Source organism: Melitaea cinxia, chromosome 10 (assembly GCF_905220565.1).
Source record: "Melitaea cinxia chromosome 10, ilMelCinx1.1, whole genome shotgun sequence".
In the NCBI taxonomy this organism is placed as follows: domain Eukaryota; kingdom Metazoa; phylum Arthropoda; class Insecta; order Lepidoptera; family Nymphalidae; genus Melitaea; species Melitaea cinxia.
The window spans coordinates 10,131,515-10,156,352 of NC_059403.1; the positions used below are offsets into that span (position 1 = coordinate 10,131,515).

Consider the following 24,838-nt stretch of genomic DNA (forward strand, 5'->3'; position numbering starts at 1 on the left):
TTTTTTGAAGGTCGTTGATTCAATTGTGCAACTAGATTTAGTCTAGTTGCGCGAGCAGTGCGGCTGCAACTAGTGTTATTGTACGCTTATACTTTGACAAAAAGGAACGCTTGTGTGTGGCTACTCCCCTTTGTGTTGCTCTATGCTTGGAACTTACAAAGCCGACCGATAGCGTATGGTTAGGTCAAAGTAATACCACGAAAATACGGCAAATAGTGTTATAATATCATACGGAGCTGAGACGTGAACACTGACGAAGGGACTGGTCTATAAGTTTAAAGTCGCTTATTTATTTATTCAACAATTTTTATACGTACAAAATTATATAAATCAAATGTTTGTCATGGAGACTCACCTATACGTACGTAACGTATTTAATGTACAATGGAATGGGCTATGCTTGGGGTTTTTCTCAAAGACAGGATTAGAAATGAGACTATCCGCAAGAGAATGAAAGTAACCGATATAGCCCACAGAATTAGCAAGTTGAAGTGGCAGTAGGCTAGTCATCTGTGTCGCAGGACCGATGGCCGTTGGAGCAGACGTGTCCTGGAGTGGAGACCGCGTCTTGGCAAACGCAGTGTGGGACGTCCTCCGGCCCGTTGGACCAACGATCTACGTAAGATTGCCGGTGTAGGCTGGATGAGGATTGCGGAAAACCGGGATGTCTGGCGCGAACTTGGGGAGGCCTATGTCCAGCAGTGGACTGCAATAGGCTGAACTGACTGACTGACGGGAAGAGACGGGGTAGCTATATTCTTTAGTTTGTCTTTACTCTATAGTTGTCTTTACTTTATACTTTACTCATGGAATTATTATGTACTTGATACAGATAAAGACAAAACCAAATAGAATATTGGCTTTATTCAAAAATAAAATAAGACATAGTAAATAATTAGGTATTGATAATTTGACAGTATAACATTGATGACAATACCACAATATTATCTAATATTATAAAGAAGGTAATTAAATAACATGTAACCTTCATGATTAACAAGGAGATCAATTATCATCAGCAGTAATTCCATGACTTTACTGCCGTAGATCTATCACGAATTTTACTGTCTTATAATCTGTGGTCCACTTTTAGAAGTTGTCATTATTTGTCAAATATTATATTAGGCCGTGAATCACTAGTCAATAATCAAAGAGTAAAATAATTTGCCTTCACTAGTACTCTGTTTATATACCATAGTAACTAATACTTAATCTGTATTATATATTCTTTGTACTCTGTTTAGTTGTCTAAGTATTACTATACTAGTATACTCTGTGTTGTGTACTGACTGATACTTACTGTATTAGTTTCACACGTTATATTGAATTTAAAATATTAAAAGCTCAAAAAATATCGGTTTATTGATTTAATTTTACTACTTTTTTTTAAAAACATTTAATAATGTAAAGCTTGCAATTTAAAGCCATAGGCGTACTTAGAAGATAAACAAATACCGGAAAAAGTGTAGTTAATAAAATGCTTGCTTAAGTCGAAATTTGTAAAAACAAAACAAAAATATGTTTCCTACTAATCATAAAACCATATTTGTATTAGACCACACTCCATACTTTGGTATATCATCGGACAATCCAATTGATTTCGATGTTTCTAAAAGCCGGGGTCCTGGATATGTACCATTACCACCAGTTTGTAAATCCTTATGGACTTGTAGTGTTGAAGCTGCAGTGGAGTATTGTCGTATTGTTTGGGATTTATTTCCTGAAGGAAAACTGGTAATTTTAATCACAGCTTTTTATGAAATTCAATTGCATATTTTTTGGTAGGTAATCTTGTTTATATTCATTTTATTTATTTGTACATATTAATGTTTTAGGTGAGATTTATTGTAAGTGACTCATCAGCGCATATATTAAATACATGGGCATTAACACAACAAAATCTGACTCATGTAAGTACATATAACATAAGTATTTCTTTCTTAAGATTTATACATTTTTTTCCTATTTAAAACAAAATTTATCATAATCGTGTGTCATTATATGTTTTTTTGAATAAATAAATAAATGACAACATTTACACATGGTTGTCTGTTCCTAAGGTAAGCAACCTAATGCTTGTGTTATAGGTATCAGTAATTTTGTGGAATACTTAACCCTTACACATTTGCAAAGCTCAAAGCATTGGTTCATTTAAAAAACTTCTAAAAGACCATTATCTGTCTCTTAATATGACTTAATTATATATATATATATATATATATATATATATATATATATATATATATATGTGTGTGTGTATTAATATATATATATATATATATATATATTTGTATTATTTGTATCTTATTTTGTTTGATGTACGTTTATTATACACCACCTACTTATTTCTTGTTTTTTTTTTCCCTTAATCCTAACCCTAAGGTTACCTGGAAAAAATCTATCGAGCGATAAGGCCGCTTCATTGTGCCTTATACTTTTTTCTATACAATTCTGTATTAATTACTCTATGTGGTGTACAATAAAGAATAAATAAATAAATAACAGCTGGCTTATATAGCTAAATATTGTTTCTTAATGTATACGCGAATTCGACTTATTACAATGAACCATGGTTATGAGAGGAAAGATTTCAGAAGTGAAAAAAAAAATGTAATGAGAGGACTGTCCTCCCGTGACCATGGTTGCTGTAAAGTATCCGAAACGTCGGGCATTACAAAAACTTAACTAAACTGCAAAAAAATACGAAAAAGTTGTTTCATTGTAATAGCTAAATATTTTTTTTACATATATACAGGAAATAATACATATATAAATATAAAAATACAAATATTACACCAGACTCAGGTGGAAGGTGGTGGTGAAGGTGGAGCGGAAAGCAGGGCTACTACAAATTGCACCAATGGACTAGTCATTTGGTAGCATTCATTGTTGTTTAATATGCATATCTGCTACATCAATTTTTTATTTATATGTATAAATTATAGGCTACGGCCATAGTCTTAATAAAAATTGTTACAATTCATAGTGGTGTATTATTTAGTGTATTATAATATAATCAAATATTGAAATAAATGTATACTTAAGTTTGTATTGAAGATACAATAGTCATAACTAAAGTTATAGGTATAGAAAAAAGAAAATTAATTTCTGTTTATTTTTTGTTAACATTTTTTTCTTTTTTGTTAGACTTTTTGTTTCACAGTAAACCTTAAATAAAAAAGTAGAAAAGACTCATTAAGCATATTTTGCAATCATAGAATAAATTAATTAATATTTTTAGATTCTTAATGGATTGTGTCTTGTGGGTCCCGTACGCCGTGGCGCTGGTGGTGATGTTGTGGGATTGTGTGCAGCTATTGAAGCTTTAGCTGAACCTTCCCCCACGCAATCTGCTCGTCCTCCCTCGGAAAGGCATTTTCAGAATCGGTATATAATAAATTATTATTTATTGTCAGTTCTAAATCATTGCATAAGCTATAGTATTTTCAACCAATTGCAAAAAAGAGGAGGTTCTCAATTAGACTGCATTTTTTTTGTGTGTTTATAACCTTATAACTTTTTACTGGGTGGATTTTGATTTTTAAAATTCTTTTTTATCAAAAGCTTAACTCTACTGTATGTATTAATTTTTATAATTGTTTGTTTAATCATAAGCTGGTGCTTGTCATTAAGTCCTATTTAAATTTGATTGAAAGTTTTTGAATTGTCATTATTATTGCGAATTTAATTGATTATTTTTTTAACTCGCTACTTTATATCGGTTACTTTTATTCAGTTCAGTTTATTTCGGTTTTCTTTTCGTTTTCGATCGAGCAAACACAATTGTGATGGCCTAAATACAGGTTAACAAGCATACTTATCACCTGCTTTTCCTTTAAGCTTCAAATGGATATTTATATACAGAGTACAATTTTAGCTAGTTCAAAGTTATTCTTAAGTATTTTTGATTCTAGAAATGTTCCAATAGGTATTTTTTTTCTACCCCATGATTAAAAAAATTGTATTGGTATAAAACTATATAAAAAATAAAATTATTTGTCACAATTCTAAGGTAATATTACTGATATTTACAGTGGCAGAATAATATGCATAACAAGTGCAAGAGACGATGATTCGATCAGAAGCCTAGCAGAAATAGCTCTTAATACTTTAATTCAACAAAATAAAAAAGCTGCAACACCACAACCCCCAACAACAACTGACGCATCAACAAGCACACAGTATGTACCTAATACAATTATCAGTCTATACAAATAAATAAAATTGGAGTATCTATTTGTAATATTAAAATAACCGCTTTTTCCTAAATTCATATGGATATATACAGGGTTACTTGTAATATGTCACGATCCTTTTAAGGGGTTGTTAGGATTATGGGCAATCACAGAGAAATATTTTAAAAAATCCATGCTTACCTATTTTAGATTTTTTAAATTTAATTATTGTTGGTGAAAAACCCCCGAATCTATCACTTTAAGGGCATTAAAAAGAAATTAGTTTGTTTTACAAACTTATGACGTACTGAAAAAAAAATCTATGAACGTGTATCTGCGTGTTATTTTTAAAATATCTGCACTTCCGAAGCTACCCTAAACCCTAACCCTGTATATATACACATTACATATACCAAAATGACATTTATTACAATTTTTGTCTGTCTGTCTGTTTGTTCCGGCTAATCTCTGAAACGGCTGGACCGATTTTGATGGGACTTTCGCTAACAGCTAGCTGGTGTAATAAAGAGTAACTTAGGCTAATTTTATTTTAGAAATGTATTTAGTTTATAACTTTGCGAACTGAAAATTAACTTTTTTGTTAAATTCCACGCGCCGACGTCACAGGCACAGCTAGTACATATAATAAAAATTTAACGGGTTGCTGTCTGTCTCATTTAAGACATATGAGAAAAAATATTATTGGGACCTTTATCAACGCAAATAGCACCCAAAAAAGATTGTCAGTATTTTTTTCTGTTTGTCTGTGCGTTTGTGCATGCTAATCTCAGAAACGGATTTTCCGATTTAAATGTAGTTTTACTAATATATTGTGCCAAGCTTATCTTAGTTAATCATGGGGTTACGGGATGCTGCCTCCCAACACTACACATGGCAACGTTTAATAGACGCACTTTACCGCTGGACCATCACCTCACCGAACTTAAATTAGGACTGAGTCACATTAAGTGGAGCATACTGGGGCTGTCTGAAGTCCGAAAAGAGGGTGAGGAGACGATGATTCTGGACTCCGCGCACTTATTCTTCATACGTGAAGGTATCCGTTTCCTAAGATTGCGTCGGTTTACTGTTCCACAAGACTCTTACTAGCAGCGTTGTAGAAATCAGCAGTGTGTCGAACCGGGTAGTGTGCCATATACTTAAACCCACTGACAGGCACTCCTTGAAAGTGATATAGGTATATGCACTAACCTGGGCACACTCTGACTATGAGGTCGTACGTAGCCTTGTATGAGGATATATCAAAAGCTATACATGGTACTACGTCGTCCTTCTACAGAGTTTTTATGAGAGACTTCAACGCTAGTGTTACAAAAAAAACTTACTTAAAGTTTGTTTTTTAAAACGTGAGTATAAGACCGCGATGAATCGAAAATCGGACCACATGGATTGGGGCGCAGAAATCGCAGGTGGCAGATGTTCGTCAACTTCCTCGACTCGGAGGAGTCTTTTTGATGAACTCTTTTTTCGAGATCCGCCTATGGCAGAGCCCGGATATTGTGACGAAGAACGAGATAGATTTCATCATAGAGGATAAGGCATATATTCAAAATAATAGGTTAATAGATTTAATACCGGCAGCGACCACTGGCTGTTAGGAGCTACTCTGAATACAGGCCTACGCAAAGGGCGGAACTGCTTTATGACATCTGTTCTCCGACATACACTGCCCCAAATGTGACTGCAGTTCCAAATGAAACTCCAAAATCGATTCGATTCGCAGAAAACCACTAGTGACCTGGACGAAATGAACGACAACGTGGTGAAGACAGTGTGTACACTGGGTTGCCGACACTTTCCGCCGACGAAATCAACGAAGCAGTCCAAACATTCTCTCGAAGCATTGGATCTAGTGCGGCGTAGGAGCGAGATGCCTACTACTCAAGCAGCTTCACCGGAACAGAAGGCTCTTTCCAACAGGATACGGAAACTTGTACGAAGAGATCTCTGCTGTCCTAATAGATATTACAACTCTTATTGAGCAGAATAGGAGCTCAAAAGTTTTCCGAAGATCATTAGGGAGAAGCCTTCTTGCGAAGCTCAAAATAGTAGATGGCAGAACCGTATGCTCTCGCCTTCAGACCCGAGAAGAGGTCGAGAAATTCTGTGGACAGCTGTATTCGTCGAGCGCACATAAGGCTGAGACTCAGGACGCCGAAGATTCACCTGCACCATTGTCGCGTTATTTTTCTGAAGACATCCTGGATATCGAAGTCGACGATATAAGTGCGGCGCTCGTGGAGCTTAAAAACGGGAGGGCCCGTTAAGTTACGACTGAGGTCTGCAAAAGAGGCGATAGGTGTCTCTTGAAGAATTACAGACTGGTCTTCTGATCTACGTCTATAAACTGTTTTCAAGGTTCGTTATCAATCGTCTCGCCACGAGACTCGACGGATTCCAACCACCGGAGCAGCCTGGGTTTTGAAATAATCCATACTGTTCGGCAAATTATACAAAAGACTGAAGAGTATGATTATATTCTTAGTCGCTGTGTATGGTATTTGTGAACTACACCTCTCCTCCCCTTCCCCTTTGACTCAGAACTTGAGCTGTTTTGGACTCTCTGCAGATATATCATATCGACTGGCGATATATCGAGGTACTGAGGTGACCAGTGAACGAGACTCAATTTCCTTCGTCGCGAGGTAAGACAGGGGGATGTAATGTCGCCGAACCTGCGCTGAAGGAAGTCTTTAAGACGTTGCTTGGAGGGGGAGGAGGCATCAACGTCAACGGCTAATACATCTAGCACCTTCGTTTCCCCGACGATATCGTTATCTTTGTAGAGATGTTGGATGTCAGACAGTCAGGCACAGGCAGGCAGTTTAATTATTTATCAATAAATATAAATAAGCAAAATTTATTTTATACTTCACATCACTTACTTTTTCATATTTAAAATCCAGTGGAATATAAAATTGTGAACATTTAATGTTTACAGAAATCTTGTAGTACACTACTGCCACTTAATAATAATAAATGTTACACCAGAGAAAGCAGACACAAGGGTTAATAATCAACAAGTGACAGAGGTAAGAATCTGGGAATATTAATATATAAATCATAATCATTTCATAATATTATTAGATATTTAAATTCAAAATGTAGGCATAAGAAAATTGAGATCTTAGTATCAAGTCGATCAATTTTTATTTATAACACTACACAAATACTTATAAGTACATATATAGGAAAATGTGTTCATATTGATACTTATTAATATACACCTCTCTGATTAAAATATTTGTAAAGATAATAATCAATTATAAGTAGTTTACGCTTACGCTTCAGCCTGAAATATCTCACTGCTGGGCACAGGACTCTTACCCCATGTAGGAGAAGGATCAGAACTTATCCACGACGCTGCTCCAATGCGGGTTGGCGGATATATTTCCTTCTGTGAGTAATGATCTCACTATTAGGTGTAACATGGTAACAACCGGGACCGACGGCTTAACGTGCTTTCTGAGGCACGATGGGGAGACTCAAAAGGACTGCACAAACTCCCCGAGCACGGGAAATATCTGTATGACCAATATAAATGTTTGTCATATGCGGGGATCGAACCCGCAACCCTCAGCGCAACAGCCACAAACCAGTGTGTGACTTTAGCAGAGACTATTCCACAAAAAATATCTTTCTCTAGACATTAGGTCTTAAGCTTTGATTGTAATTTCTACAATTTGTTGGAAATAAGTAAAAAATACTTTTAAATATTGCTATTATTTATATATTTTTTATGACGATATAGTCATTTGCCAGTTTGAAAATTCAGATACAATTTCAGATGGGAGGAGGCCTAATGAGTGTAGAAGTTATAGTGTGTCGAGCAAGCGCCTTAGCCAGTTTATTAGGTCGACTGGTTCTGCCACATTATAGGCTAGCTATAACAACTGTTACGGGTATACCTATGAAGGTAACAAACTCAAACATATTATCAATTTGCAAATATTGTTCACATTTAACAAATTGATTTTAAATACTAAAGAGGACTGAACAAAATTGTGGGTGGTCTTGTTTAACCCTTAGAACATACAAGAACAGACGTTTGTAGGTGTGGAATATACCTATAGTGCGTTCAACGAGCCGAGATACCAAACGTAAACAAGCAAAATGCGAGATCATTCAACTATGCAGGATTTTGTAACCTTTTTTTACTTTACACAAATTTTTTTATATGCAAAATGTATTTATATTTTGATAATTACTAAATGAAATATAATTATATATATAAGATTTGATACTTCTTAAATAATAATTATCAAAATATAAAAATCATCCCGAGCGTTTTAGGACACGGAATGAAATAAAAATAAATAAGACAAAGTCAAAGGGCCGTCCGCGGTCCGAATGTTTTCAAAGCCAGTTAAAATATCGTTCGACCTTGCAGAGACTTGCAACAGATAGCAAACAAACAAGATAGAAAGAGATAGATTATATTTTGTTTGTTCCGTCGTCGCTACGAAAAAATGATGGGCTTTGTTTGCGTTTGGTATCTCTTCTCGTTGAACAGACTTTATAATATAAGATTTTGTTGTTTAAAGGCTGTTTCAACTTTGTGCTCACTGAGCCTGTCTAGACATCATTTTAGACGCTGTTGTAGATTAATAGAATGTTGTAATTGTGCTGGCTTAAGTTAAAGGCATCAAAATATTTTTTTTTACAATCATTAATCACACGAAATATTTACTACACTATTTCTCTATTATTTATTAAGCATGTCTAATTATTTTGAAAATCAAGTCTTTTAAATTCAAATGTTCCAGGAAGAGCAAAACGCAAGTTCGAGTGCAAATTATGACGTAGAAATCATACATTCTGCTGAAGCCCATGCTGGATTAAGAGCGACACAGACAGCGCAAGAAGCAACTGAATCAGTATGTTTTTAAATTAAGACTTCACAACATACAAAATAATTTCAATATGGTTAAATTTGTTACCAAATTGTTGTGCTATTATTACCATTTGCTGTGTATATGTTGTCGTACTATTATGCATGTCATTGCGGGTGCGTGTGCGTGTTCGTGTGCGTGTTCGTGTGCGTGTTCGTGTGCGTATGCGTGTTGTGTGTGTACGCGCGCGTGGGCGTGTGCGTCTGCGTGTGTGTGTGTGTCTGTCTCTCTCTCTCTCTGTGTGTGTGTGTGTGTCTGTGTGCGTGTGTTTTGATAATTTATTAGATTTTACTTTCAATTTCAAAAATTAATTTTCCGATTGAATGTAATAAACTCTAAGCGCATCCCAACGATTAGGTAAACAGTTACCACTTGCGGATGTAAGGGGGGAAGGAAGGGCCGGAGCGGCGCTAGCGCTCTTGAACTTGAACTATTTAGTTAGCCGCGGCAGTCGGCGCGGCGACTTTGATGCGCCCGCGTCATATGATTTTGTGTGCCATTCGTATTTATTTTACTCGTATCGATCGATGTATTGTATCTGTACTAAAGAAATTTTATAACCATGGCGTACCGCTATTCTTATGTCGAATACACGGAAATGGTGAGGATGCTGGCTAGGTGTGATGACAATGAGTCAGAAGCCTGTCGGCAATATGCAGCTAGGTATTCGAACTTACCTACACCGAGCCTTTGTGATGCAATTATGTTGTGTTTCAATTTCGTCGACGTCTGCTACGTAGGGGGTCGACCGCGCGCGTGAACCGCGCGGCATTCTATCGTATAGATGAAAAAACAATAAAACGGTCATGCGATGCGCGGTACATGATGTGCAGTGTCCAATTGTCCCCACGCGCAACAACGGCTTACGACTTACGGCAGCGGGCGCCTACAGCGATGAATAAAATCGTAATAATATCGTGTACTTATTATTTTAAATTACAGAACCAAATAACATACTTTAAAGAACAAATTTTATAGCACCTAAATAAATAATATGTTGCTCCCGTGTATTTATTATTTTAAATTACAGAACCAAATAACATACTTTAAAGAACAAATTTTATAGCACTTAAATAATTTGTTGCTCCAACGCCATCTATCAAAAATCGAGAAAACGTCGTCGATAGACTAAAATAAGACTAAATTAATAACGTCAAAAAACTAATAAATTGTTTTCTAATAGCGATAGATGGCGCTAGTTTATTTACCATTTTGATATTATATTTTAATCTTTTTCTTATTTACTGAATTTTTTGTTCAATTACAATAAAACATAGCCTATAGCACTCCTGAATAATGTAGCTTTCTGTTAGTGAAAGAATTTTCATGATCGGATCAGTATTTGCGAAGATTACCCCCTACATACAAACAAAGTTATAAACTTTACTTCTTTATAATATTAGTATAGATATACGGTCAAATTGAGTAACCTCCTCCTTTTTTTAAAGTCTGTTAAAAACTAAATTCGTCAGGAATACGAGTATATTGCATTATTTCTTATGTCGTTAATTTTTTTTCTTCATTTATGGCTATTTTAGTAACCTCACGTTTTTTTTTTGCTAATAAATAAATATTCCACTCTATATTTACTCTTTCACACTATATTGTTTATTATTTCAACATATTTTTTATATAGTATAAATTGAAAGAAAGAAAGAAATTTAACACATGTTAAGTTGAAGTTGCCTGGAAGAGCGAGCTTCTGAGCAATAAAACCTTATGATATTTTGTTATGATACTTTTTAAAAATCAATCTGATATGTATTATTTCTGTTTTCGTGTACAATAATGTGTGTTGTTATGTTATCTCCACTTATATTTTTTGGATTGCTTACCTTCTTGCAATCGGTGGTTCAACTGAAGAGTAATCGTAACGAAATCAGGTCACGCTCATCTAATGTGCAACACACGAATGCCGCATGCCGCAACGAAAGGTTCCGCAGGTGGTGCTGCGCTGGTGGACGCCGCGCGGCGCGGAGGGCGGCGCGGGCGGCTGCGGCGGGCCGCTGTGGCGCGTGTCGCCCGCCGACGTGGCCTCGCGCCCCTCCGCCTGCCTCGTCAACTTCCTGCTCAACGGCCGCTCCGTCACGCTCGAGGTGCCCAGGTGAGCCCCGACTCGATATTCTTATATGACACTTGATTGCCGGCTTGGCATATATCCATATTCCCTACTATGAGTAACGATCGCTATCAGGTGTACCTACATGATAACAACCGGGACCGACGGCTTAACGTGCTCGTGGGGAAACCTACAAGGATTCGCTTTCGGGTGTACATGATAACAACCGGGGCCGACGGCTTAACGTTCTCCGAGGTACGGTGGGGAGACCCACAAGGATAACACAAACAACCAGACCACGGCAAACACCTGTATGGCCATTGAACCCGCAACCGTCTGTGCTACAGCCACAAATCAGTGCTGTGACTGTTGCGCCAACGCTTCGTCAACTGTTAAACTAACAGAGAATAAATTATTATATCGCACATACATGTGTTTTACATATTATACACATTTATTTATGTAGCTTAATTATTCCACGTAACTTTTATTACTATTATATTTATTAATACTTATTACAGTGTCTTAGTTTAATACATTAATATAAACCTCGGCGACAGCTTCCGGGAACTTTTTGACCGCTGTCTGCGGTCTGGCTAGTTCTCGGGGGCCTGGAAGAAGGGTCGGCTCTGCCTACTTCCTAAGGCAGGTCGGACCCCGTGTCCCGCGTTAAAAAAAATGTAATAAATAAATATAAATGTAATTAAATTAAAAGAGCATAGAATAAGAGAATATTAATTCTTTCTTAACGCGACGAACTAAATACACAGATAGGTAAATATGTATATAAAAAGTTAGCGATCAGATTTGATTGGAGAACAAAATTAAATTAGACTAATGTAGAAAGTAATTTAATACAAGGAATCACAATTTTAAGAAAATTTGCAAGAACAAACAACTTTATCTTCGTTTAATGGATTAAACGAACGAGTTTAACACAACCCGAAATTATTTTAAATCTACACTATGGACCGAAATACATTATTGATTAATCTAGTATTAATTTTAAACTACACTGAGCTCTGTCCCAGCGCCGCCAGCAGGCAGCTATATTCCGGGGAACTTTCACTGCCAATTGTATGGATTGTTTTAGAGACTCCAAATTATAATGGGATTTAGAGCAAGCCATACTCTATAAAACTGGTCATAAATCATTATCCAGCGAATTAAAGATTGCAAGAAAAATTATTAAATAAACTAACAAAACAAGTAATAAACGAATAAATTATGAATATTTCTAAACAAAAAATATTTCAATAAATCGTTTGAAAATTCTTCTTAAATAAAATCGATTATTATTTCAAATCGAAATGGTAACTGGTGAGGAAGTCACTATTTTCTTTCTTGAATTGTCAAAAAGAAAACAAACGAATGGACGGAGTATAGATGTTATCTTCATCTCCCGAGCTAAAATCTTTTGCTTTCGGACAGAAATTCTTCAAATTTTCTCCCTTCTTGTTTTGATCGCCTTTTTCGTACGAACACTACGTGTACGGGCAGATCTTTCTCTGTTACAAACAGAGGAGGTTTTATTGTACCTATCAATAGCCCGGTACACAAACATTTGACTAATACCAAGTGTATGGAGAGTTTTAAAAATGTATTTGGCTCCATACCTACTTTGTGTAATGCAATCACAGCGCTTCGGTTCTCCTTATCATCACACTCCATTATAATATCACAAAATATGTTATAATGTATTGGCGCGAGAGTGAGAAACCACAATGAACAATCATATAAAAATAACAGATTCCAAATTAAAATGTAATATTTTGTTAATTTTTAAATGTAACAGTTTTTGTGTCCAGACTATGTACATATGTAACAAATAGTCATTTAGTAATGTGCCCGTACGAAGGAAAGGCGGCGGGCGGTCGGCATCGCACGTGCTGGCGGCACAGGGCGGCGAGCTGTGGATCGGCGCGCTGGGCGGCCGCACGCCCTACGACGACCCGCCCGCGCTCTCCGAGGGCGCCGGCGGCCGCGTCACGGACTATAGGTGAGCGAGTTTGAAGTCGTTTCGACGAAGCGGTCACTGCACTGGCCGTTGCGCTTACGGTCTCGGGATCGATTCCCGCTTACGACAAATTTTTGTGTAGTCAATACAGGTTTTTGCCGTGACCTGGATGCTCATGGTTCCGGATCCCCGGCACAGCAGAAAATCCTGCTCGTTGTTCGTTGTTGAGTGTGAAGCGTTTATTTATTAATGTACTTCAAAATATGTGGCAATCTCCTTTCCTGTGTTATGATATTCGCATGTATGATAAAATACCACAAATAATTTTGCCATAGTCTCAACATTTTAAGTTTATTAAAAGAAATTAATAGACAAAGCTTATTATCTGTGCAGAATTACATAGATGATAAAGATGTGTGAACTTATTGACAAAATATTTCATGCAAGTTATTACCAATTTTATACTAAAACGCAGTTTATATATATATATTTTTAAATAACTGCGGCTCTTGTCAATTCTTCTTTGCAGAATCTACTTTCCTTATCGGTGGTTTTAATCGCTGGTTCATTTTTAAAGTGATAATCACTTTTATAATTCACAGAAATCGAAATAAAGTTGATTTCTGTGAAAAAAAAAGCCATCTAAAACTAAGTATCACCCCCTTTTCAGAATCAAAGAGTTCGGCGCGTTGATGCAACAGAACAAGCTGCACCCGCTGCGCGGCGCGGGCGCGAACGCCCGCTCCCGCGCGCGCCTGCAGCGACACACGACGTACTGGCCGCTGACGATTTCGTCTACGCTCATATTTAACTTGGGATCAGTACGTTTTATTAACATACATTTATGCTAAGTTCCTATATCCTAAAAACTAATCGTTTTCTTACGTACCGTTAAATTGCAATCACGACCGCTCTGAAATCAAAGCAAATTAGTCGTTTTTTTTTTTCAATATAAGGTCCGCGCGTTATACTTTAAGACGTTGAACAGACGGCCCTCTAGTTTCTTACTTCTTGCTTATGATATTATTCGTGCAGAAATTTTAGCAATCGTAAACTTTCGTTAACGCTCATAATGTTTATAATATTAGAAACATCACTTGCATAATTATGTTAGTTGTTACTCGACAGAATTATAGATTCGTCTGTTCAATACCTTATGTCAAACTTTAAAATAAATTAATAATAATAGCCTATTAAATACATACATTTTATTAAGGTAATGGAACCATTAACGCGACTAGTGGTACAAGAGTCGCTAACGGAAGACGAAGTCGACTCATGCCGCGGGGTATTGCTGTCTCTACTTGGTATGGAATCACGTCATGAATTCCCAGCTGCACAGCTACCTTCTAATTTACGGTTAGTAAATAGATGAAACATTTTATTTTATGGTTTTGACTTTTTTATTTTAAGTGACCAAACAACGCAAATGTAAAATTATTTTTATTAATAAATAATTGAATTTCGGTCATATTTTTGAAGTGAAAATTTCTTTTGGCGTACCGCACACACATTTTTTCGTACGTAGTATGTTAGGCTGGTCCGTCACGCTCTGAGCTGAAAGGCTAAATCTGGTGAACTCAGGACCGCCGAGTGTACCCGAGCGAGAAAGATACAGACAGCTGCTCTTCGCTACTGAACGGTGAAAGGCTCGATCGGGTGACTCGGGACTTGTTACGTTATTGTTTGATTGCGATTGCCAATGAAGTTTTCACTTCTGCCGTGCGGTCTTAGGCACACACTCTATTTATTTTACATATCACGTATATCAGTTGACTCATGTGTCGACTCAGGTGTCTTAATAATTACTTTCTATTTATCTCCTTTTGATCAGTCATAACATACAATTTTACATGTTGTTAATTTGTCCCGTTAATGTCAAGATAAGAGATTTCAAACAAACAAAATAAGAAACTATTAAGCTTCATGGCAGTAGTTTATGCCATTACGTCAAACTAATTGCATAACGCTTATATAATTTGAAGAGGGCTTTACGTTGGCTGCCCTGGTTGTTGTCGTAGACACCTGATGAGCGATCATTACTCATAGTAGAGAATATATCAGCCCACCGGCAGTGAAGCTGCGTAGTAGATTAAGCTCCGATCCTACTGCACACGGAGTAAGAGGCCAATGCCCAGCTGTGTCGCTGTTGTCAGTCATGAAAAATAAATTGCTCTGTTGTAATTGGTCGCTGTGCACTTAGAATAAGCAGTATGTTCCGTTTTGTAATGAACATTTTGGTGTGAGTAAGTGCGGGTAAATCGATGAACGAATAAAGATCTGATGTGAGTGTGACGGGCCCCCGCTCCGCCGCAGGGGCAAGTCGCCGGGGCGGCGCGAGGAGCAGTGGCGCCAGGTGTGGGGCGAGCTGGAGGCGCTCGTGCGCGCGCACGCCGCCTCGCCCGCGCACCGCGCGCTGCTGCGCACGCTGCTCGAGTGCCGCTCGCACAACCACGGCGCCGAAGGTCTTCAGTCTTTTATTTTCATTCCATCGCTGTATTCTATACGTTCGTATCAGGTAGGGCCCAGCAGGGTATATCGTTTTCGAAATCTGGAGTAGCCCGTCTATGGAAGTATAAAAAATCACAGCTACAAATAATATTGCTCTCGAGTAGGGGTAGTTGGGTTCCTGTGGTGAGGTAGCCAGAGTTCCTGGGGAGGGTCGGCAAAGTGCTTGTGATGCTTCTGGTAACCGCTTACCATCAAGTGACCCGTAATCTTGGTTACCGACCTAATCGCCTAAAAAAATAAAAATTAAATAATAACAATTTGTACATTCCCTACCGCTTTCACTTCGCCGTGTCCAAACGTTGTCTGGAAGAGATCCGCTCTTCTTGCGATAAAACCACCTTTGTACACTGATCTTTATTTGTAATATGTTATTGTGTTGATTGTTGTTGTGTACATGTGTATTAGATGATGAGTATATTATTATCATATCAGTGGCAACAATATCTAGGAAATGCAATGGCAATACAACATCCATATAATGACATGACGTACTATCGTCTTGCTGAAATTTCTGTTTAACCTGCGGATATTCTTATATAGCTGCTTTGTACCCAATCTATCATTATTTAATTAGACTTCAAAAGCTCTTCAATAATTTTACAAATTGTAATTATGGTGGTTTTTAACAGTAAAATTATCCGATTGGAATGTAGATTCCACTGAGAAAAACTGGCATACTCCTGCTCTTCTTCTTTACTATTTTTAAACTTTCTATCAGAAATGTAACTATTTACCGGACTTTGCTCAAGCTATAGTCATCGCAATTGGTGCATATAGCCATGGCACTGATGGTGAATAGAATATCTTTATCTAGAGACAACTACCGCGCCAAAGCTGACTTATCTACGTTATTCGATTTACCTGTGTTGGTGCTTTTCCCTTGGGAATGAAGTTTAGCAAATGTCTAGTGTTTAATTTATACGTACTATGCAAATTAAAAAAAAATAGGTGATTTGTCCTTTTTCTAATCAGCCATGAGGCATGAATTTTAAGAAAAGGCTATCATTAAATTAATTATGTCATTACATATTAGAATTCAGATATATTGATAATAATCAGCAAACAAATTTATATCATCATCAGCTTCCATATATCTTTAATTTATTTTCAGGAGACTCATCACGAGCGACAGTCATAAGGGCTACGACAGATTCGCCTCTGTCGCCAGTAGGTTCTGGCAACGGCAACGGTAACGGCGATGTGTGGGCTCCGCGGAACGTGCTTGACGCATTGCTCGGGGCCCCGCGACCGCCGAGACGACCGGACTTCGCAGGACGGATGTCCGCCGGCAACCGGGTAGCCACGCTGTACTCGCATTTACAACAAGATGTGGAAACACCACATTGATTTAGAATGAAGTTATCAGACTATGCCATGTATACTGAAGTTCCATGAATGTACGATTTTGTTATTGAGTAAAGTTGATAATATTATGTACACATTATTGACTATGTGCGTGTAATAGACACATCTTTTTGAGATGTTATATGAATGAAACTTGAATATTTTTAAACAAGAATAAAATAATTTTATTAAATTGCAACACTTTTATTATTTTTTGACACCGTGTAACTACTATCTATATTTTATATAATTCAATCTGCAGGGACGCAATTCTAGTACGATTCATTGAACGTACGTGTTAGCGACATGGTGATAAGATATACGGCGCCGTAAACACCTTAACACTGCTTGCATTGTAAAAACAATAAATAATTAACGTGCGTCAATTACTTCATCGTTGAAATAAAAGTAGTTCAAGTAGGCCTTTACGTAATATGAATGTTTCAAAATGTCTGGTAGAGAACCTGTTATTTATTTTTACAAAAATACTAGCTGACCCCACAAACGTTGTTTTGTTATATATGTTATTAACCCCTTTAATCCCCCCTGTCCCTTATAACTTAGGGGTATGAAAAATAGATGTTGGCCGATTCTCAGATCTACCCGATATGCACACAAAATTTCATAAAAATCGCCCCAGCCGTTTTGGGGTAGTATTATTAAGTATTATTGTGATACGAGAATTTTATATATAAGATTAATGCTAAGTTATTATTCTCTTACGAGGCAGGGCTGCCAGGTGCACAAAAAGTGTGATCGTTCGCCAACTACAAAAAAAATCGTATGCCAAGGAAATTTTGAAATAAAAAAATCGTATAGCCCTTTAAGACTAAGTACTAATTTCTTTTATTATAAATTATCAAAATTCGTTTAGTTTTAGAAAATAAATGTAATAAAACTATTTGTTACACTCATACAAAATTTTCAGTGGTCATATTTTTTAATAAAAGAATTTGTCGGGTTAAACTTCGTAAAATTTTCGTTTCTTCTTAATTGATTGCTTAGCTAATAATTTGCATTTACGTGTATCATTGGATAAACTGTTTCTAAGTTTTGTTTTGATTAAATAAACTTCGCTGAATGCTCGTTCACAATCTGCACAGTAATGGGGAAAACATAACAAATTTAAAGCAAATTGAGCCAGTGTTTTATAATTTTCAAATTGTTTTTTATTTCAAAATGTGTTTTTTTTTTCAAGTCGCAATTAATACCGAAAGAGAAAATATCTATGTTATATATATTAGTTTTGTTAGAAAGCAAACAAATACAGCTCTTATATGATTATTCAAAGAGACTTCATTCAAGTAAAAGATCTAGGCACGCGTTAGTTAGTTGGCGTAGTTCTCCTAAATTCATGCTTGCCGGTGGATGACGTTTTTTTAATTATGAAATGCTTCCAGGTAATAGGAATATAAAAATCGTACATTTTGTGTACGATCTTGGTCTAGCGATCGTACATGAGTAAAAATGCAAAAAAAATCGTACATCTGGCAGCCCTGTTACGAGGTTATGACATGTCAAAAATTCGACATGGTGTCTTACTTTTAAAGTGTTTATTCATTTGGATTAATAACAAGTTTTCAACTGTAGTATAGCATGGCTCTACAGAAATTTTAAAGCGTATAATTATAGTGCTACCTGCCCTTGAAAATTCCATCAAGTTTCGTATTTGAGCTTACAAAACAAAACAAACTTACATTTACTGAATGAATAATTAATACATATTGTTTTATTCTCATGGTAACAATGAAAGTAATATAAACGTGAGAACTAGAATTTAACGATTAGCCAAAATTGTAAGTCATTGTTCTTGAACAAAATGCATATTTATTAATCTTAAATCGTCGGCTATTTAAGTATAAATTATAAAGAAAATATTTTTAATGTATATTCATTTAGGCACTGATATAGTGTAACATCTTAGGCCAGGTTAGCTATTTGAAGATGCGCATCAGGGTGTAAGTTAGAAGTAAAATAAAAATGCAACATTATAAAATTAATATCTTATATTTGTTCAATAAAAACTACATTGTGGGCCCGTGTGCCCGGCGCCCGGGTAACACGACCTTTGTATTCTCTTGTTGCATATATACTCTGCGGGCAGACTGTGTCATAAGGCAATGGAGTGAGTGTGACGGCCTGTTGGCGTCAAGGCATCTGGTCCGGATCCAGCGGCGACGATCCCTCGCCGCCCTACTCGTTACGATTATTGGAATGTCACGCGCGATGCAAACTTTCGAACGTTAATATCCTTACAAACGAAACCTAACTAGGCCTCGCCGCGAGTCGCTCCGCAATACACTCGCGTCACATTGTACAAACACTCTCGGAGCGCCCGTTGCGAGTCCATCTAGACGCATCCGAAACTTCAATACCCTATAAAACTTACAAAATCGACCGGTACTCTTAAAACTTAACGCTATGTTTAAAAATTAAACGGAATTCAAAAATAAATTACCTAGGTACAATATTTTAGTCTAAAAGCTATTTATAGGCGCTCGAGGGTCGCTCGGTGGGTGCGCGGGTGTCAGTGCGTGGCTTCCCGCAACTTCTTGGCGACCGGCGGCGCGACTGGCGGCGCGTCCAGCGAGTCTCCGAGCGAGTTCTCTTCTGCTGAACTCGCTTCTTCCATTTGTCTACACCGAGGAACAACATGTCAATGTTTTATATTATCATTTCCTTTTTGAATCAAAATAACAGTAAATAACTACTATACTGAGAGGTTGACTATATTTTGTTTGAATTTTCAATGCGTAAAACATTTATTCGGCATGAAATATAGAATACCTTTTAGCGCGGGGTGTACTAAGAGCGGAATCTGAGTTGTCAGAAGGCGAGGCAGGTGTGGCAGGTGACGCTGCTTTCGCGTCCAATGAATCTTCTGTGCATGAGGTTGTGTCGTCGTTAACCGATTCTGCTGCAAGTTTACCTGAAACAAAAATATTTGCGATTCGTAAATTATGTGTAGGTAGGTACACAAAGTTTCTTATTTTTAATCTAATAACCAATTAAATCAATTAAATTTAGATTGCATAATTTAAAAAAATGTAATGTCATAAAAATGTTAACATTAAGCCTTAATTAGGCGCATGGGGCCACGGCCATTTCAAACTGAAGAATATATATATATATATATATCTTTGAATATATATCTTTGAAAGATTTGAGCGCGCCCGCGCTCTCTCCTAGCTCTATAGCTTCCTAACTTCCCTCAGGGTAGGCAAATTAGTCGCTTCCAGAACATCGACGCATACGCACTTGTCGCTATGATCTAGAGCGCTAACCCCATGCGACCACTTGTGATTTTTTTTCTGGTGGAAGTAAGTTTTTATTTTTATGTTTTTATTTCGATTGTATTCGTAATTGGTATTTTTTTTAAATTAGTATATGTGTATTTTTATACCGGCTTTTCCGACTTTTCCTTTTATTTTTAATTTGTAGATTTCTGAAGTGGCTTAATGACAACAAGTTATTGCAGATGGAGGTCTCCAAAGATGAGCAAGAAGTTGCTAGTTCTGCTTCGGAATACGAATTTGTAAACAACACCGCTGTGAATAATTCCCATGTTTCTAGTAGTAAAATTGAAGAGTTCGAAGATAGTCAGGCTATACCTGAATCATCCGGTATGTAAAAGTGGTGTCAATTGCAATGACCAACTTTGCGCTAGTTATAATGTTGGAAGAAGAACAAAAAGCTGGCTATATGTTATCATCTTCTAAACTTATCTGGCATTAACGCATTTGTCATACACAGATCGATTGCTAATAAGAATATTACACATACACATTAAAAAAAAAAAAACGGTATCAGCACTTGTGAAAAGTCACTAAAAGTACCGTATTCAGAAGCTTGCTGTCCCTACGTCAACAAAAAAAAAACTTTTTTATAATCCAAACTTTGTTTTATTTATTTCTCACACTCCTTTCTCAGTTTTTTTTTGGCGTCACAAGATTTTCTTAATGCACCTAATTAAGGGTTAATAGTTCTGTTTGCTCGCAAACGAAAAAAAAAAACCGACTTCAATTACATCGACGAGTAATACAACGTAGATCGACGAAAAAATAGTCAAGTAAGTACGCGTTGTCAAAGACTACTCAAAAAGTATTTATCAGATCTCGATAAAATTTATATGTGACCACTTGATAAACATCAGCTTTCGATTAAATTAAAAATTATCAAATTCGGTATACCCAGTAAAGTTATTGCGGATTTTCGAAAGTTTCCCTCGATTTCTCTAGGATCCCATAATCAGATCCTGGTTTATCCTTATCATGGTACCAAACTAAGGATATCCCCTTTCCAACAAAAAAAGAATTATCAAAATCGGTACATCCAGTAGAAAGTTATGCGGTATAATACAACGTAGGTCGACGAAAAAAGCGTAACGTAAAAACGCATTATTAGATATAACTCGAAAAGTAGTAGTTAGATCTCAAATAAATTAAAAAGGGAACAAATGAAATGACACACACCACCTTTCGATTAAAAGAAAATTTGTGGAAATCGCTCTACCCAGTCAACTTCTGAAGTAACATACATTAAGAAAAAATACAGTCGAATTGAGAACCTCCTCCTTTTTTAGAAGTCGGTTAAAAACATGCAAGCAGGCAACTCAATCTTCGTTTTTAGTTAAACTTGTCTTAATTCACATCCAACTTTTGTATAATAAATATCAAGCATTTCTATGCATGCAATTAAAAAAAAATACAATTGAATTGAGATCCTCCTCCTTTTATGGAAGTCGGTTAACGAATAATTTTCACTGCATTAGATTTCTATATCAGTCTGTTGTTTCTGCCCTGCTATTAAAATACACAGTATTCGGTCAGCATTTGTCTTATAGTTTAAATTCAAGTTATAATTACAAAGATTTACAGAGTTTTACTTCGTGCAATGATAGACAAAAAAAAATTGAAGTTAACAATAGAATATGTGAGTTACATTAAACTGATTATCTCATATTAAGAGAAAAATAATTTAAAGTACAACTTCTTTACGCACAATTGACTTGGGGAGTAAGCTGGTGAATGCGTGACGAGAGCGTTACGAAAACTGTGATCGGGCGGGGCGGACGGAAGTTGATAGGGAGATAAAAGTTAGTGAATATAGAAAGAGCGTGTTACGTTTCGTATTACTGTAGGAGCTAAAGAAGTTTGACTTTAGTTGTGTGGTCTAAAGCACACTCGTTTTTTTATCAACATTTATCTATATTGTTTATCTACAACTATTGTTGTTGTTTTTGATTAACAATTTTTTTTTTTTATATCGAACTTATTTAAGTTATTGTAAATTGTTTTAGAATATATTACAACTTATTGTATTACATACCATTACCATTGGTGGATGGTGGTTCAAGGTTACTCTCGTCACTTGGTAGTGGTGAACCACCATTTGAAGGTACTGTTAGAGTTGGTTTCTTGCCCAGCAGTTCTGGTTGCAAGTCTGATACTATGTTGTGTGTCCATAAGGCCAATTCAACCATATGTGGTGACCATTTTTTGCCGCAGCCATTTTGTTCCTGTCAAATAATTTTTGTATATACCATTTTATATTTAAAAAATTATGGGGAGTTTTCCTTTTGATTTTGTAAAATTTATAAAAAATTTCTGTCATTATTTATATGGGAATAATTAAAATAAAAATAAGTCTAAATAATAGTAATAAATGTTATTTTTTTTTTTGTTTTTACACAATTTGTATTTTTATTTCAAAAAATACAGAAACTTAAATTATTAGACATACTGATGTATAAAATTCTAAGCACTTACCTTATTTAATCTATCACAGACATTTCTAATATGCTTAACAAAATTGAGGTATTCCTTGGCAGTGTAATCGCTACCTTCCATTTCTGGTATAGCTTGTATACATTCGTCAGCCATAAATGGTGCAATTTCTGGGCTAGCCGCTGCTAAAAGAGCGGAGGCTGTGGCTGTCCCCACTCCCTTGAGATTACTAAGAGCTGTCATCGCTGATTCAATATTTGGCAATTTCCGGAAAGCTTTTTTCGTCTCTTGCATTACTGCTCTTGGTGTGTTTACTTTAATAAGATATGACAATTGTGGATAGAACTTTCCTCTCTAGAAAGAATTAAAAAACTCATTAAGATAACTTCAATAAAAAATAAATATGATGTAATTATTATCATAAAAATAAATAGCTTGTATGTTAAATGTATTATAATTAATTAAATATTGTTTAAAATAGAAAAAAAAGAGAGTAATAAAAATAGATGTTAACCACCTCTATCTATATATTAATAATAATTAATAATTTATTTTTTAACATATTTCGTTAATTAAATTTAAACTGATTTATCTATCTTTGTAAATAATACAAATTCTAAATATATAGGTATTATTAGTTTTCACACAAGTTTACATACCGCCTGTTTCCATTTCATGAGTTGCACCAATTCTTCGTGCAACATATGTGCTTCTTTACCCCTCGACTTGATTTTCTTTGGTAATTCATTCTGATACCTGTACATAAAGTAAAATAATATTATATAGTTTCACTGAGAAAATGAGCTATAAAGTTGTTAATAAATAAAGAAATGTATAATTGTACATATGCATAATATCTTATAAGTTCATTAAGAAAATTAGTTATTATTTGATTTATATTTTATGTTGATATCTAATTTTTAAACTGTTAACACTACAAAAATAACAAATTTTAAATTATAAATAGTGTCTGATCAATTATTATATGAAAACAGGATTTGCCTTTTAATAACTTAACCTCTTAAGTTACGTATTCACTAGTCTTTAAAAGTAGTTAGCCAATTAAATTTTCTTAACTAAATTGTTGGTTAGGCTTGCTTCTAAAAATAAACCTAATTGATTAATATTGATTTTGGTATTCTGCAATTTAAATATTAGAGAAATTATATAAAAAATAAAAAGTCAGTTGAAAAAATAGTTTGGTTAAGTAGAAACATGATGACTCATTCAAGATATTTTAAAGAATATTCTTATAAAAATAATAACAACACATAGGAATCAATATCCCAAGTTACTCAAACTTCATTACTTATCATGACCAATAAGCTGATATACTCAAAATTGTTGACAAAATATTATTTCAAAGCTAAATGGCATGGCACCATTTTGAACGGATGTGAGTTGAATTCAACAAAGCAATGTATTATCTCAGTAGTTATAAATACAACAACGTTTTATGTACATTCATAAGCTTTTTATTAAATAAAAAGAATCCTTTGAGTAAGCGATAGAACGCTCTTGAACAAGTACATACATATTAAATGCATTTTTACGAGCGATGATAAAGTAAGGACAGCCACCATTTTATAACGCCTAAGCGCGGCGATATTTTCCCCCACACTGGCTTCAGGAAAAACGATAGTGTCAATTTGACATCGATCCCACGTGACGCAGTGATTTTAATGAGCCGTCCGCGGACTAGAGATGCAGTCCGCGAGGGAGGTAGCTATCAAATCAGTTTGCACGGATACACACACAATACAAGTTCATTGACACGCCACGGCCGCATTTTCTCCTTTGAAAGACGTTCACACTTACCAATTGTCCAATTTTATGAGTTCTTCTGGTTTCTTCGTTTTCTGTTCAGCTTTTAATTTAATAGCTTGTGGGTATAACTTCAAAACACTGTCAAATTGTTTTGCATCTGCCTCCAGAAAGAAAGTAGACGTGTCCTTAACGGTAGCCATTGTGAACGTTCTAAATGTACAACACTGCTCTGCGTACCTATTTAGTTAACTATAGCGCCGAACTCGACGCGGCGGCAGCACCTGGCCAACTGGGCGCCCTCTCCCCACTCGCCGCCATCTTGTCGACTGAACCTCGTTGTGACGTTCGATATTATTACTATTATTATTTATGTTTTTTTCTAGCCT

At 35.9% G+C, this 24,838-nt stretch overlaps 2 protein-coding genes across 2 annotated transcripts; one reads left to right on the forward strand and one right to left on the reverse strand.

Annotated features, from left to right (window-relative positions):
• Window positions 1-1,242: 1,242 nt before the first annotated feature.
• LOC123657143 (integrator complex subunit 13) lies at window positions 1,243-17,158 on the forward strand. The gene is made up of 13 exons (XM_045592722.1): window positions 1,243-1,734; window positions 1,836-1,910; window positions 3,242-3,387; window positions 4,035-4,181; window positions 7,138-7,228; window positions 7,984-8,112; window positions 8,963-9,073; window positions 11,032-11,192; window positions 13,006-13,146; window positions 13,775-13,925; window positions 14,321-14,463; window positions 15,421-15,569; window positions 16,730-17,158. Exons 1-13 carry the CDS (start codon window positions 1,519-1,521, stop codon window positions 16,960-16,962), a joined length of 1,893 nt encoding a protein of 630 aa, XP_045448678.1. The 5' UTR covers window positions 1,243-1,518; the 3' UTR covers window positions 16,963-17,158.
• Window positions 17,159-18,947: 1,789 nt separating this feature from the next.
• On the reverse strand, window positions 18,948-24,818 carry LOC123656985. Its single transcript, XM_045592591.1, has 6 exons — window positions 24,504-24,818; window positions 23,345-23,441; window positions 22,728-23,039; window positions 22,288-22,477; window positions 19,747-19,888; window positions 18,948-19,595 (listed from the first exon to the last, which is right to left on the reverse strand). Exons 1-6 carry the CDS (start codon window positions 24,650-24,652, stop codon window positions 19,487-19,489), a joined length of 999 nt encoding a protein of 332 aa, XP_045448547.1. The 5' UTR covers window positions 24,653-24,818; the 3' UTR covers window positions 18,948-19,486.
• Window positions 24,819-24,838: the final 20 nt, after the last annotated feature.

Excerpts from the sequence above, each read along its gene's own strand:
- LOC123657143 (XM_045592722.1), top strand. The coding sequence starts at position 1,519 with ATGTTTCCTACTAATCATAAAACCATATTTGTATTAGACCACACTCCA. Across the intron at positions 8,113-8,962 it reads TTACGGGTATACCTATGAAG|GAAGAGCAAAACGCAAGTTC; the intron begins GTAACAAACTCA and ends CAAATGTTCCAG. Across the intron at positions 15,570-16,729 it reads GCACAACCACGGCGCCGAAG|ACTCATCACGAGCGACAGTC; the intron begins GTCTTCAGTCTT and ends TATTTTCAGGAG.
- LOC123656985 (XM_045592591.1), bottom strand. The coding sequence starts at position 24,652 with ATGGCTACCGTTAAGGACACGTCTACTTTCTTTCTGGAGGCAGATGCA. Across the intron at positions 23,040-23,344 it reads TCATGAAATGGAAACAGGCG|AGAGGAAAGTTCTATCCACA; the intron begins GTATGTAAACTT and ends AATTCTTTCTAG. Across the intron at positions 22,478-22,727 it reads TCTGTGATAGATTAAATAAG|GAACAAAATGGCTGCGGCAA; the intron begins GTAAGTGCTTAG and ends ATTATTTGACAG.